Genomic DNA, 16766 nt, shown 5'->3' with positions numbered 1-16766 from the left:
TTTGGAGCCTGTCCTGGAACTAGCTCTTGTAGACCAGGCTGGTCTCGAACTCACAGAGTTCCGCCAGCCTCTGCCTCCTGAGTGCTGGGATTAAAGGCGTGTGCCACCACTGCCTGGCCTACATTGTTAGATTTTCATATGTTGAACCATTCTTGCATCTCTTTGATGAAGCCAATTTGATCATGATGGATGATTTTCTTATTTGATGTGTTCTTGGATTCAGTCTGCCAGTATTTTATTGAGCATTTTTGCATCAATGTTCATGAGTGAGATTGGTCTATAATTCTCTTTCTTGGTTAAGTCTTTGTGTGGTTTCAGTATCAGGGTAACTGTAGCTTCATAACAAAGAGTTTGACAGTGTTCCTTTTGTTTCTATTGTGTGGAACAACTGGAGAAGTGTAGGTATTAGCTCTTCTTTGAAGTTTTGGCAGAATTCTACACTGAAACCATCCGGTCCTGGTTTTTGTTTTTGTTTTTTGTTTGTTTTGTTTTGGTTAATTTTGGCTGGGAGGCTTTTGATAACGGTTCTTATTTCCTTGAAGGTTATAGGTCTATTTAACCTGTTTACCTGGTCTTGATTTAATTTTGAACTCTCCAGAAAATTGTCCATTTCTTTCACATTTTCCAATTTTGTGGAGTGCAAGTTTTTGTAGTATGACCTAATGATTCTCAGAATTTCCTCAGCATCTGTTTTTATGTCCCTCATTTTATTTCTAATTTTGTTAATTTGGATGTTCTCTCTTTGCCCTTTGATTAGTTTGGATAAGGGTTTGTCTATCATGTGGATTTTCTCAAAGAACCAGCTCTTTGTTTCATTGATTCTTTGTATTGTTTTCTTCATTTATATTTTATTGATTTCAGTTCTCAATTTGGTTATTTCCTGTCGTTTATTTCTCCTGGGTGGTTTTACTTCTTTTAGTTTCAAAGTTTTCCAGGACAGTTTTCACCATGAAATCATATTTATTTATTTATTTATTTTTAATTTTCATTTTTTGAGATTATCATTACATCATTTCCCCCCATTTTTTCCTTTCACGCCCTTCATCCCATGTACCCCACCCTATTCTCTTTCAAACTCATGGCCTCTAACACCAAATCAGTAGAAATTTTTAATTTTATATAAACTTGGCATTGTAAGTTATTTCCTAACATGTGTTTGCTAATTAATAGGATCCTGTTACCTATTCTGGAGATGGTAAAGGCTCCTAGATGCAGGGGTTAAAGCATTTTTAATGCTCCATGGGATTGATTAAGAAAGTGTTTAATGATCAGTGCAGCGTCCCCAAGACAACAGCAGAGTTGTTAGTATTTATAAAATATTATTTCTTTCTCCGTTTAATTATTGTTTGTGATTTTAGTTAAGGAGAAAAGATGAAAAAAAGAATAAAAGAGAAATATTTAGGTAAAATTTTCTTTTTCATGAAGCCCTTTGTTTATTGTATTTGTCTTGCTTTTTAGAGTGTTTTGAACTAAAGAAGATATGTTATTTTTAAATAGAGAAAAGTATATTTTGTACTCTGTTGTTATAGCAACTTCTAGTCTAAGGAATGTAAGATGAATCATATACTTGTTTTCTTGGCAGACTTAGACCGTGTGTGTGTGTGTGAGAGAGAGAGAGAGAGAGAAAGAAAGAGAGAGAGAGAGAGAGAGAGAGAGAGAGATTGGGCACTTACAGAACTAATACTCATAGTATTAAATGATGTCATCTCTTAGATTTTGTTTCTCTTTTGCCCCCTTGCTGTATTGTTAATGGCGTAGGATATGTGAAAGAATGAAGCTATCCTTCTAAGACAGAATTTTCCTGGTCATTCTTTAAATATTAAAATCATAAGACTCTCATAAAGCATATTCTACTTATGCTTTATGATAGTATGCATGGTATAATCTCTGGCCAGAGTTCTCTGTTGTGGCTGGCTCAGATCTTTCCTATTAAAGTTCAGTATGTGATGTCATCTCATTGTCATGACCTTATTGCTGATCCTGTGAGGATGGGAAGATGCAGTTTCTCAACATTGCACTTTTCCTTCGCTGTGCTTAATTTTCTAATTTATCCGATTCTTTTGCAAAAGTGCTGCCTTTTAACCACGTGCTTGTCTTCCTCGATCTCACAGAATTGACTTGATCTTCACTCATTATTATGTTAGACCTACACCCCTTCACAATCACAAATCCCAATTATTCCAAATTACAGGTACTTGAAATATCGGGTTATCTTCTTAACACAGAGAAAAGGAAACTGGTCACTTGCAATCTACCACATCACCCTTCACAGGTTGCTGATCATATTGCTGAGTATTTGGGGATGAAACTCAAGCCAGTTCACAGAGATGGACTAACAGCTGGCCATAAATGTCAAGCTGCTGTTTGCCCTTGAATCTCACTGGAGAATGCAGCACTTCAAATCATAGCAGGAAAAGTCCGGAGTTAAAAAAATTCGGTTCATTTTTTTAAAAAAGACTGTCTATTCTCAGACTAACAATGTCAACTTATTAGTATAATACATATTAAGACAACTATGTTTCTTCCCTAAAAATCACAGATATGTATAAAATTGCATATAGCATGCTTTCATTTATGTGAGGTTATAAAGCAGATAAACCAGAACAGTTATGGGCATATGCAGAACAGGACCAAAAAAAGGGGTAAAGAGCCGTTTCCAGAGTAATAAACACATTCTTTGTCTTGGTTGAGTTGTTGGTTACATAAGGTTCCTACATTTACAAAAGATTATTGAATTGTATACCTACAACATATACTTAATACATACATTTTATAACAATGATAGCGAACTCAGGCTAAGTGTTAAAGAATAACAAGGAGAGGCATATGATAGCATATGAAACTAAGGAAGGGATATAAACTGCAAATTATGAAACGCATAAAAACGGTTAAGGTTACTACCAACTTGTGCATGGTAAGACCAGAAAGAAATTTATTCAAAAATTTAACAATGTTTTTGACAGCTAATGAGATAAAATATTTCTAATTCTTTTTATCTATCAGTGTTTTCTAAATAAACATATAATTATGATATATTATTCTGATAAATAATATGTGCTATTATCTTATAAGCTGAAATATACAGAGTGTCTAGTGAAATAAAAAATAGACACACTCAAAAGTATAAATTTTATACACATTTAGTAAGATATTTTTTTAAAAATGTCATTCAGTTTCTCTGTCTCCTCCTGTCTTTGTTTTATTCGATTTCTGTCCTACAGTTGTTTACTTGTTTGTGTGTGAGTGTGCACATCATGGTACATCTGGAGCACAGAGGACAATGTGCAGTAATTGTTGGGTCTCTCATTCTAGCATATGGGTCTAGGGCAGTGGTTTTCAATCTGTGGGTCACAACCCCTTTTGGGGGTAGCATATCAGATAGCCTGCATATCAAATGTAATCCATAACAGTAGAAAAATCACAGTTATGAAGTAGGAAAGAAATAATGTTATGGTTGCGGTTCATCACAATATGAGGAACTGTATTAAAGGGTTGCAGCGTTAGGAAGTTTGAGAACCACTGGTTTAAGAGATCCAACTCAGGTTGTGATTGGTGGAAGGCACCTTTTGCCACTGATCCAGCCATCTCTCCAGTCTCCCAGTCCGATATTACGTAACCTAAGATGGAACTGCTGAATCCTGCTGAATGCTTTATTATGTCAGTAACGGATCATAGTTTTCTGAGCACAGCACACTTACTTATGATAGAACATCCGGGCCATACCCATCCTCTGCTTTTCCCCTCCTGATAGGACATCTTTCCAGTCCATAACAGCATCCCATCCTAAAAAACAAACGAGCAAACAATAAATGTGCATACATACATACACACAGTTACGGATACTTTGCTGATTTGTTACTACTTCTATTCTGGACTAGCAGTTCGTGGCCTGTTTTGATTGAAAATGGGAAGAGCTTTGATTTTGTAAAGCATATGGATAGATTCCAGAGCCATATGCCTGAGTATATTATGTTAAATATGATATTAGAAACCAGCTGAATTGAAAGCTCATACATATACACATTCCCACTCTTTCATATATGTCTTATTCTAAATAAACTTTCAATTAAGAAGTTTTACATGCTATTTAATCTCTTATTTCTTGCCTAAAGATTATATATATATACATATACATATTAGATATTAGAAAGATTGTGGGACTAAAAACAAACAAATTGTGTGAAATCTACTTTTCAAAATGATATTTAATGTAAGGTGAAAGAGCTCAGCTAGTAAATATTTCATTATAGACTTTACATACATCTAGAACAATGGTGACCTAAGGAATACTTATACATGTAAATATCAAGGTCTTTAAGTGCTAGCTATGGTGTTATGGAGAGTGGTAAAAGGGAAAGGTGCCATATTAATCACAAGACAGGCAAAACTGGAATATCTATAACAGAAAAAGAAGAAATCCCTACTTAGCTGCAAGGGTCTAATAGTATCTCATATACAGAAAAGACAGACTTGATACACGCCTGGGATAGTCATCACTATTGTCACCTTGACTAGAGTTAGTCCGCCATTGTGCAGCATGCCTATGTGTTTTAGCGAGAGCACTTCTAGAGAGACTTGACTGAAAAAGAAGACCCGGGATGAAACTCAGGAAAAACAAAAGGGAGAGAAGGAGAAAGCCAGAGGCTTTCCCAGGTGAGAATTGTGCTGTAGCACCTCCTCTACACTATGATAGAGGGACATCCCCAAAACGTTCAGAAAGAGGGGAAATGCATCCCACAGGCTGTTTCTGTTGGGTATTTGGTAACTAGTACCAAAGCTAGGTTTACTTACTTAATTAATTGATGCTTTTTTGGAAGTGGAGGGGACAATGTTTTGATGTAGTCTCAGACTTGCTGCACAGAAGAGGGTGACTTGTTCTTGACCCTCCTGCCTCCATGCCCCAAGTGTTAACATGACTGGTGCACACCATCACACACAGCCCACAATTGCTCTGTAAATAAAGTTACACCACACTTTAAAAAATGCCATACTCTACCTCCTTCTCTTTGAACTATGTGGTAGAGGTGGACACTGTGAAGAATGCCTTCTAGGTCTTGGTCAGTGTAACCTTTCTCATGCATGTCATCCACTGAGTCAGGATAAATGACTTGATCACGCAGACTTCCAAGAGACATGTATGGCCTGCAAAACACCCAGCATGTGAGTCCTGGAATAAAGGCATGTTAGCTAACCCAGAGTGACAGCCTACTGGCTGGAACACAGCAGACTTTTAGCCCTCAATTTATAGGATTATATTATGTTTCTTGACGAGTCTTCAAAATAATACCTGGTTTATGAAAACAGTAGAGATATACAAACAGAAAAGCTTTTGATAAGCGATCATTTGATTATTTTCTGCAGCAAAAATATTTTGTTTCACCACTGTGATGACTAGTCTTGTTGTCCACTTGACTCAATCTAGAGCTGACTAAAACCCAAGGGTCTGGGCGCACCAGTGAGGATTTCTTCTTAATTAAAACACGTGAATTGGGAAGACCTACTTTCAGTTCTGATCTTTTGATCTATCATCTTTAACTTGGACCACATCTTCTGGTGACAGCCTTTATGTAGGACATGGAAGAAGGAAGCGTTCTCTCTTTGCCTGCTTGTCATCACTTTCATTGGCAAGTTCACTCTCTCACTGTTATTAGTGCGTACTTCTTCCAGATCCTGGCATATATTGAAGACCAGTGGAGATACCCAGCCTTGTAGACTGAACAGTGGAATTCTTGGACTTTCCCTTGGTAGGCAGCCATTGTTGGACTAGCTGGACCACAGCCTGTGAGCCACTCTAATAAATCACCTTTAAATATTTTCCTTAAATAAATCAATATTTATCTATCCGTCTGTCATTCTGTCAGTTCTGTTCATCTAAAAAACACTGACTATTACAGCCATATCTGATAAAGATTGCTTCTGTACATCTAAAATTATTTACATTAAACATAAAACTTGGAGTTTTGACAGCAATGTAGACAAACAAACTGAAAGGCACAAGTAAGAAAATGTAAATTAATATGACATTGCTTTTCTTGTTTATCAGACTAGGAAAAAATCCAACAGCTTGATAATTCAGTCAGCTGACGGGCCCAAGGGAAAAACAGATGTTCCCATACCATGGTGAAAATCCAACCTCCTTGCAGGAAATCTGGCAAATTGACATGTCATTTGCCTTTTGACCTACTTCTGAGAATTTTCTCAGAGGATATGCTCCTAAAAATGTCAAAAAGGAAAACTTTCCTGAGCTTACCCATTACAGTGCCATTTGCAGGGTCAAAATATCCAAAGCCTAGTTAAAGGAGCAGGCGGAGAGAATCCTTGAATTGACTCTCTCTACCTCCTGAGAGGACCTCTATTTGGACCTACTGAGAGGCACTAAAGAGGCCAGACAGATACCCAGGAAGAAACAGAGTGAGTTCTGGAATCACCACTCAGCTGCAAAGGAAAAGGTGAAAGCGGACCCAGAGCAGGGTGTCTCCTAGCAGCTTCAACAAGCTGACTGTATGTCCTTGCCCGTGGCATCTGCTGAGGAAAGGTTAGTGGCACACCTGGTCTCTCTCCACTAGGTGTCAGCATCATCTAATCGAACATGATTTTAAACACTGTCTACAAGTCTCCACAATGGGGCAAATTCCCCTAGGTCACAAAGTTGTCCTCAATTGAGAAACACCAGTAGACAGTTTGTCACCTTCTATGAAAAGAAGATGAAGGTGATATAAATACACACCTTTGGTTTCACCTGCAGGAAGAAACAGGAGAAGCAAGCCAGAAAAGGTCACCAAGGAGGTGAAATGGATAGAGTAAACATGTTCTCTAAACATCTTTTCTTTGCGCTCTCTCTCTCTCTCTGTCTCTCTGTCTCTGTCTCTCTGTCTCTCTGTCTCTCTCTCTCTGTCTCTGTCTCTGTCTCTCTCTGTCTCTCTCTGTCTCTCTGTCTCTCTGTGTCTCTGTCTCTCTCTCTCTCTCTCTCTCTCTCTGTCTCTGTTTCTCTTCTGTTCTTGAGACATTGAGACAGGGTCTCACTATGTAGCCCTGCCTGTCCTGTGTAGACCAGGCTGGCCTTGAACTCACAGAGATCTACCTGCTTTTACCTCTTAGTGCTGGGTTAAAGGCGTGCACCACACCCTTTCTATACAAGTTTTGATTTTATAGTCATGTTAAAATGTTATTATTTGATGAATAAAATTAACTAAACAGCTAAAATTAATTGAGACGCAAGGAACTGACTGTTGTTTATCACTATCAAACAGATACCATGAGCACAGAAGACAGGAGGAAAAGGATAGGAATGGAACGAGTTAAGAAACACTGGCTACAGAGCTTCAAGAAATTATAAAATGATTCAAAACAGTTTCGTAACTCCATTCTCACCTGGAGTATCTGAAGGCCATTTTTTCAAACACTCAGATCATGTAGGCAATAGGGTGAATTTCTCTTTGCGTTCAACAGCAAGTGCTCCTACCCACCGCATCATCCAGTTTGGCTCTTCATTGGTTTAAACCGCCAGTATTTGGTGACTTGTGGCAGCAGCAGACTAACACAGGCAGGGACTTCACAAACTGTGCCCAACTGGAGCAGCTCTGTCAGGAACACCGGGCCATCCTAAGTAAGTGTCTGTTTTATCCAGACAGTAAGAGCTAGATGTTGTGGCTCCGAGAACCCCCATTTGGTTCCCAGTACCCATGTGATGGCTCACACCTATTTATAAATTCCAGTGGCTCCAATACCTTCTTCTGACTTCCAAGGGCATCAGGCATTCGTGTGGTGCATAGAAATGCATGCAGGTAAAACATTTATACACATCTTTAAAATATTTAAAAAATTACAACAGCCCTGTATGTTTGGCTGAGGAGAAAGGCTTTAAATACAAACCATGTTTTGCAGACTAAATGTCCACTTATTTTTTTCACAGCATTTACAAAGTGTTTCTTTGAGGGACTCTTAGAACATAATTGTTTTGTATTATATCTAACTATTATTTGAAATAAGAATGTTTGTGTTTCAACTACACACATACATAAAAGATTTTCGCAAATGCAAAGAACCACTTGAGTATCTTTGTTTAATTTGGCATGTGTTTAAGATTTCATATCAGCCTTTAATGTCTATGATTCAGTGGCTTTTAACACATCCACAAGATCAACTGGCTGTCAACCCCAGCTTGAGAAAACTTTTCTTGACTCCTACCTCCAGAAGCCCCATAGCCAGAATCAGACATTGTCATCTGGCGGCTCCTTGTAACCAGTCTGTTTCACGTCTCCATGGAGTTGCCTATTCTGAATATAACAAATACACAGACTCACACAATATGTGCTCTTTTGCAATTGACTTCTCCCTAATGGCAAAATGTTCTCAGGTTCAAGCGTGTCTTAGAATATGCTATATTGCTTTCTAGAGCTGAATATTATTATGATATTGTATTGTAGGTGCAAGCCACATTTGATTCATTCATTCATCTCCTGAAGGATATTTCATTGTTTACTACTTTAGAGAATTATGCACATTGGGTATAAACCAATAAAAGAAACCGTGGGGCAAAGATCTTTCTGGGCAACCGCCAAGCTGTTTTCCAAAAGAACTGAACCATCTCCAGTCACATTCCTGTCCTACATTGGAAGTTTCTCCCTCAGCCCTCTCTCCTCTCCTTATCCATTCTAGTCACATTCTCTTAAAGCAGAATACTGTTCATGTTCATTTGCTTACACACATCACCTTAAGCAGTCATTTGCAGAATTATCTTGAATTCACACCTACAAATCATAACACTAGCACTGATGTGAAGTAGGACCACTTTGCAGCTTAGTGACTATTCGGGACCTTAGGAAAGAGAATGCTTACTGACTTGAAATTGATGCCAGCTCTAACGTAACCCACATCGGTAGGGGCAGGTCTCCTCCACCTTAGCATAAAGCATAGATGCTAATGTAAAGAGCAGTTCCATCACATGGCACAGACAAGACTGTAATGTTAAAATTACATCCAGTCTATGAACACCGCGAAAGGCTTTGCTGTACACCCTGATGAACGGCTGGCATTTGATGAAGTCATCATTCCTGTCCGTGTTTCAGCATCCAACACTCTGTGCTATACAGTGTAGAGTAACGGTTGTGATAACGGGCTTTGGAGAGGTGGTTCTGGATAGACTCCTCATCTCACTATTGTAGTACCATCACTCAACTCTGAACCTGACCCGGTTCGTTTGTGAAGTCACTTATTTTATTCCACTTATCGCGAGTGCAGAGTGAAGCAGCTAAATGAGATAATGCGGCAGGACTGTTTACTGTAACACAGGCACGAAGGAAGGTGCTCAATAAGTGATCGTCATTTAAATAAGAAGTTCATTTCTCTTGCCTTCTCTAAGTGAAAACGAAACAAAGGCGGGATGGAGGTGTAGCTCCCTGGTGGAGCACTTGCCTGTCATGCAGTGCTGGCTGATCCCCAGCAATGAAAACAATTCTTGGGAAAAAACAACAAATAAATACAAAATATTTCACTCTCATCGGATAGTTGTCTGTGGACTTTTAGCCCATAGTAAGTTTTATTATCCTTAATGTGATTAATGGATAATAGGTGTCTGTATAGATGTAAAAGATAGATCCTGTTAAGTATTTAACAAAGTGCTTCAGGTTTATGTAGATTTTCTTTGGCTAGCCTCTAGTTCACCGGTGTAGTTTATAGGACTTCCAAGATCGCAATACTTCAGATGCTTTCATTCTTAAAAAAGCAGAGTACATCTGTAACTTCATCAAAATACTTATAATTTCTATAGATATTTCAAAATCATCTAATTTTCTCTGGTTTACAGAGAGAAATTTATCTTACAAGGGTTCTTTGATGATGAGGCAAAATAACGATAGCTTTGCAGTGCTTCATGTCCTACCCAGTCTTCACGATGCTAATAGAAATATCTAAAGTATGTACGTCTGAAGGAAAGTTTGTTCCTCCTGGGAAAGAATTTAGCAATGAACTGTAATTGTTTTTCTGTGATATCTTATATATGCACTTATTTAAAAAAATGATTAACTGTCTTAGTAAAAGTATTGGAGATCAAATCCATACCCAGTAATTAAATTTTCATAGTTATTAGTTATTATAAGCATCCTAGATATTTTTAAAATTTGCTTTAGACTCTCATTATCTGGTCTTAACACTGAACTATTTGATATATATATATTTTGGTTTTTCGAGACAGGGTTTCTCTGTAGCTTTTGGTGCCCATCCCGGACCTAGCTCTTGTAGACCAGGCTGGCCTCAAACTCCCAGAGATCCTCCTGCCTCTGCCTCCCGAGTGCTGGGATTAAAGGCATGCACCACCACCGCCCGGCTTTGATATTACTTTTTGATATAATTTATTGTTTGCTAGATTTTTCTGGATTTTGATTATTCTATATTTGAGACAAAGGAGGAAAGAAGAGAAGAACATGGAAGAGTATAATCTCTACCTTTGTGCTCAGAGTCAAGCATTTCAAAACTATATGGTTTAACTGGATAATACTGATAAAGGTTGAACAGTTTTAACTCTAAAGCATGGGAGTGTAAAGTTGAAGAGTAATAAGCCATTTCTCCAGCCGTGTGACCAAAAAGGAAGAAGGCGGCGCAAACCATGAATACTCACTGCCAATCACTGAAAAAAAAGCGCAGGTTGAACCAATCATGTTATCGGGCTTTTTCATGCACAGCAAGCTCAAGATGTGAGTTCTGAGTGCATAATATCATTCCTAACATTCTTATGTTTTTTAGTGAAATAAGAGATACTCAACTTGGAAAAGACATTTACTATTATGAAAATTACCTCATCCAATAGAATAATAGAATAATAATAGTAATAGAAAGCAAGGAATTAGCCTCAAGAACTAGATCTACCCAGCCTTCATGGCGGCTTCAGCAATTTCTTTAAAAAAGAACTGCTAATTGACATTTATCCATCACAAAGAGGATTAGGCAACATACCCAGTGCAAGTCACAAAATCGACAGATGGTTTATAGAGTAAGATGCCAGAGCAGACAGGCAGATTTGCCAATAGGAAGGAAATCTGGCGGTCATTCAGTCCTGAGCAAAGCTCAGTGGGGGAAGTGTGTGCTCAGCATGCCCGAGGCGTGGGTTCAACACAAGAGCCTCCCACCCGCAGGAAGTTTGGCTAATTTAATACAATTCCTTTTGTTTTTGCTTTTGTTTTTGAGACAGAGTTTCCCCGTGTAACCCTGGCTGGTTTAGAACTCATTCTGTAGACCAGGCGGGCCTCCAACTCAGAGGTTTGCCTGCCTTTGCCTCCTGAGTGCTGGGGTTAAAGGCTTGAGCCACCACCACCTGGTTTAATACAAGCCTTATGAAGATTGTATATAATCTTTCATTTTTTAACGTTTTATTTCTCAGACTCAGAGTGACAGATGGGCAGAATTTAGACATATGTACACTAATTTTGATAATATGACTGTAGGAAGTCTAAGTCTATCTCTGGCTGTTTGATGTATGTATGTGGGCATGCCGTTTTGAGTAGTAAGAGCTTCGTTAGCGCCTCCCTCCTGAGATAATTTCCTTCAAAGAAGAAGAGTGAGACAGGAACATATGAAACCCAATTCCAGGCTGGGTTGTGCCCAACCATAGAAGTTGCTGGAAAGAGAATGTGCGTATACTAATGATCCCTGGAGTCTAGCTAAAGCACCACTAAGGGATGCAAAGTGCCCCTTTGTCATTCTTCCTTCCCTTCTTTCCTCTAGGTTCTCCCACATCCCCTATTTCAATGTCTCATTTTGATGATGGTCAGTGCACTAATAGTATTGATTAGCTAGGAAACTAAGTTAAATGCACGTAGAACTGTAAAGTTGACTTTGGGGGCTGTGACAGCTACAGACAGAAACTCACCAAGGGATAAGTAAGTGAATCATAGACCATAAATTCGGGAAGAAGTGGAAACAAGAGCAGAGAGTCATCAGCCTATATTTAGAGGCTTGGGAAGAAGAGAAAAGGTACCAAGAATTAAAAAAAATAATTCAGGAAATACACCAAACTGGAACCAAAGTGGAAGATGCTTCTTGAGATTCATGAAAGCTGGTCCAGTAGGGGTGATGAGCATCAGCCATCTGATTAAGGGGCACACTCAGATGGTGCAGGATATTAGGTTTCCCTTGGAAAGTGCCAGAATAGGTTCCCAGTACTACTTGAGCAAAGCCCCAGCCTCTTGCCATTCACCAGCCCACAGATGGAAGGTGGCTAATGCACTTTCCAGACGAAACATTCTGTCCTAAAACCTACGGCTGCTCCAGTTCTTATATTTTGTCATCAATGAACACAGGGTGAGGGACAATGGTGTGGATGCAATTTATACAGACCAACTCTGTCTTCATGTACCAAGGCCCAGTTTCCCAATGATCTGGTTCTTGTTATGAACATTGCTAAAGCATTAGAAGACACCAACTGAGAAAATGCAAGTGCAATTTCACAATTTTTCAAGAATTCATGTTTCCCAATTTTTAAAATGAGTCAGAGGAGCGTTTCTGTGTTGGTCCCTGTGTGTGAAGGTTTGGTCCAAAACCAACTGCGAACTTTTCCCCGAGTACTTTTATTTTGCTTATTACATAATATCAGAAACCCACTGTCATAAAACCTACTGCATTTTCACCAGTGAAAGTAGCGATGCATTTTGCATTTAATCACTGCATAAACAGACCCGTTCTCTAATAAGAAATACTTCGATCACAATGATTAACTGTAGAATCTGTTTAATGACTTATAGAATTCATACACAGGCCTGAATTCTGCATTGGTTTTTCTGCCAAACTAGTAGTTAGCTTACATTCCATTGCTAGGGAGTCGTGGAAAAATTAATCATGGTAGTCATTTGTTTGATGGTCTAAGTTCATTTACTGATACACATTTTAAAAGAAGTCATATTGTTATCTTCTATGATGTAATAAAATCTTCTGTGATCTTTTGAAAACTTACTTGAAAAAAAAATCACTGGCTTTTAGAATATAAGAAATAAACACTACAACTGGACTCCCTTGTTTGCATTTGTGTTTTAAATAAATGTTGAACAAAAGCAGAAGGAAAGTGACTCTATAAAATTTAAGTGTAAATATGATTTCCCATGCCCTTAGATGCATATAATTCAGGTGAACTGACTTAAAACAATAATCATGTAAGAATTAAAATATGGACTACTCCTGCTTATTTTTTTTTCCTTAAACTAGGTTAGAGTTGGCAGTTTTGCTCAGGCAAAAATACATTTCATAAGAAAAACTTCCCAACAATTTCTGTTTATTGTTAAACATCGTGGCTCTTTCACTGTAAGGGTAAAGGTTAATTTAGTCACCTCCACAAACTTGCCCACTACTTGGGAAACTCTTTTCACTATAACACATGTATATTCAAAAGTGTTTCATTCATACAATACATAAAATATTCAATGGGTAAAAGCAAACTTTATTTTTGTGCTTTCATTTTCATCAAGAATACATTTCTTGACGGAAAATTTTTCGCGTGGTTCTATACTGTATAGCTTAAGTGCAACATTGAAATCAGGCTACTTGCTACATTCATTTATAAAACTCAAACTGAGGTAGAAAACTGGGGTTACCCAAAAGACAGAGAAGAAACAGTGCTTACTGTGTCGCATGGCATTTGAGTTGTGTTAAACTCGGGTACCAACAACACTGCTCTTATTTAACATTTTCAGCCAACACTTTTCTTCATCTTCCTATACACCAGACTGCATCCTGCTACTACTGCCATGAGTCCTATTTGGAAGAAAATAAAGTCACAGACTCTAACTGCTGCTTACGGTCCAAAGCTCAGACCAATGGGCAGGATGATAGCACCTTTTACTGACAGAGAAGAGGGGACTAATGTGTGAGATGCCAGCCCTCAGTGTGACATGAACTTGTGTCCCAGCCCCATGCTTTCATCCTAGGTTCTCTAATACATGTCTCCGTGAAGTCCTCTGATCAGAGGGAACACTGTGTCCTGTCTGCTTGGCCCAGATGGCAGACCGGGTGACCCGGATGCAATGCCTGTAATGCAGTATCTACTGAACCTGGCTGACACTTGAAGAACTCATGGGACCACAGAAGCTTATCTTTTGTCTATACCTGGTTTTCTCTCACCCACAATAAATACTTTAAACTCCCAAATATATAACGTTGAGTTTACATACTTCTGTAGTTGTTATGATGGAAAAATGGCTAAAGATTTTGGCAAAAACAACGAGCTGTTCCTTGCTTATCTTATTTTCTCATGCTTAAAACAATTTTAATTAAGGTAGTTAAGATTATTAACTATGTAGAATAATCACAATAAAGACTGTAAGGACGCTTTCAGGCTTGAATGGAGAATTTTCAGGCACATGAGTGTATGTAATATGGTGGAAAGACCTGAATAGAACCAAAGCACTCTATTGTTATCTCCAAGAAGATAATCTGACATCTAATTATTCTTTGGATCCATTTATTCTTTCCCAGGACATCTGAAGTCTTTGAATATTCTTAGCATCTTATCAAGCGTGGAAAATACAAGAAGCGGCACTGACCCAGAATCTATTACAGTCAAAACAGTAAAAAAGAACTCTGGGGACAGCTGAACTCATTCCTACTTATTCAATAGCTTCTCTCAATGAAAATACCCTTAGTTGAGCATACACCAAAGAGCCTGAGGAATAAACACAATTCAAGAGCAAAGGCAATGGTCTTCACTTAATATGAAGAATGTCTTACCTCTGCGGAATATAGAACATGTGTTGGGGAGGTGGTTTATAGAGGACTCCCTCATACACAGGCCACAGCCCACTTAAGATTCTGAAGAGAGAGCTTTTCCCACAACCATTGGGACCAGTTATCAAAAGATGCATCCCTTCTTCTACCTGAAGTCAGAAATAAAATAGTCAGTTGCAATACTTAATAATTTATTTCATTTGGTAGCATTTAAAAGTGATTTAAACATTCGATCAATGTGACAATATTGGACATTAGAGAAAATGTATCAGTATTCGAATGTCAAGTCTGGCTTTGACAATTCTCTAAAGCTGAAAGGATTGTAAAATGAGTTGCAAGAAAATGGATCTTCTTAGAGTGAACACTGACTCTTCAACACTTCAACTGAGATAGCGTTATCAGATCTACGCACATGTGGAGAAATGAGCTACACAGGAAAGAAGATGAATCATAAGGTCTAAATTAAAAATACATTATATTTTATTTGTACCACCATTTAATTAAATTTATATAAATGCAAATGCAACTCATAATTGAATATACTATAAAGCACAGTTACCCAAGGAGCCTGCTGGGTTCTTAATTTTTTACTTCAGGGTTGAAAGGCTACAAAAGCACACAGTCAAAGAGAAAAGATGATTCTTATTCTGCTTCATTCACAGATGTGATAAATATACTTATGAAACAAAACCAGATGAAAGCAAGGGCACTGCACCATGAAGTATGGTTGGGGTTGGATTTAAACACATATAGGCAAGTCTCCATATTCCGGACTCTAGTTCTGAAGAGTCATCTATCTAAGGATTGAAATAATTGAAGGGAAAAAAAAAGGTTGTGCCTGTATTGACTATGTACAGAACCTTTTTCTGTATAAAACTTTACATAATGGAGTTGAATGTTATCAGGTTTGGGTGTCATGGAGCCCATCATTCACTTAGGAAGATTGTATACACATAAAATATTCACTCTCTTTATATGAATTGCAATCATATATGACATATATCATCTATTGATAAAACAACTTGTTATCAGAAGCTCCCCTTTGTCATTTGTCTTAGTTACCAATTACATTTAAACAGCTGGACTTCGGGTGTCCGCATTGTGCTCAGTGGGGTGGGGAGGCTGCCTTCCTATCCCACGTGCAGGGCATCATGAAGAGCAAGGGACAGGAACGCTGCTTACAGATTTGATCTGTTTTATAATCAGTGGTGTGAAAATTGAATATAAGATGAAAGGCCAAGAGGTGGAGCTCTACAGGATGTCTATGTTTTTATATTTCCACGGAATGGACACAAATATCTTACTTTCTGTCATAGAGAAGACACAAATGCCAAAATCTAAGACAATGGAGAATTGGTAGCATGCCAGAAGGTCCTGAGGAGAACCTACAAAGAATGAATTCTGACTTGCTTCTCTTCTAGATTCCTTGATGATTAATTTGACAGATGCATGAGTACTCTCCAAAAGATTTTTGGAGTAGTACATTCTTAAGTTTCTATTAGGAATTCCTAGGAATTTAACATGTTTGTTTTTTTTAAAGTTGGAAAACTTTGTTACATTTATGTGTTTCTTTAGCATAAGTTCTCAAAAAATGCTGACTAAATACACTTTGAATTTATTGATTAAATCAAAATTTTAATTTTGAAGTACAACAAAAGGATGAAAATAATTTTCCTTAAACAGTAGGTATTTCCCAGCCAGGTTATGGTGGTGCACATCTCTAATTCCAGCACTCAGGAAGCAGAGACTGGTGGAGCTCTGTGAGTTTGAGGCCAGCCTGGTCTTCAGTGCATATTCCAGGACAAGCTCCAAAAGCTACAGAGAAACCCTGTCTTGACAAACCAAAAACAATAATTTTGTATTTCCCAATTAACACTGAAAAAACACAACTTTTTATCCTATTCTATGGAGATTCGGATTGAAATACAGCTTCCAGGGGCAAATATAATAGCAAACAGTATGTTGTTACAATGTACATCTGCATAGTATTTTTAAAGTCCATAAGAGTCTTCTACTGGATCACGGGATCACGGTTTATTTTCTTTCTTTTTTTTTTTTTT

At 38.0% G+C, this 16766-nt stretch overlaps 1 protein-coding gene across 1 annotated transcript in view; it reads right to left on the bottom strand.

Annotated features, from left to right (window-relative positions):
• The window catches only part of Abcd2 (ATP binding cassette subfamily D member 2), a 40299-nt gene that overhangs the window by 7312 nt on the left and 16221 nt on the right, over window positions 1-16766 (bottom strand). The window contains exons 6-8 of the mRNA XM_005354318.3: window positions 14710-14855; window positions 4997-5142; window positions 3699-3783 (exon numbers count right to left, since the gene is read on the bottom strand). Of these exons, the coding sequence (XP_005354375.1) occupies window positions 3699-3783; window positions 4997-5142; window positions 14710-14855 (377 nt within the window). The remainder of the gene's footprint in view (window positions 1-3698; window positions 3784-4996; window positions 5143-14709; window positions 14856-16766) is intronic.

Source organism: Microtus ochrogaster, chromosome 15 (assembly GCF_000317375.1).
Source record: "Microtus ochrogaster isolate Prairie Vole_2 chromosome 15, MicOch1.0, whole genome shotgun sequence".
Taxonomy (NCBI): domain Eukaryota; kingdom Metazoa; phylum Chordata; class Mammalia; order Rodentia; family Cricetidae; genus Microtus; species Microtus ochrogaster.
This window is presented reverse-complemented; position numbering and strand designations above follow the sequence as displayed.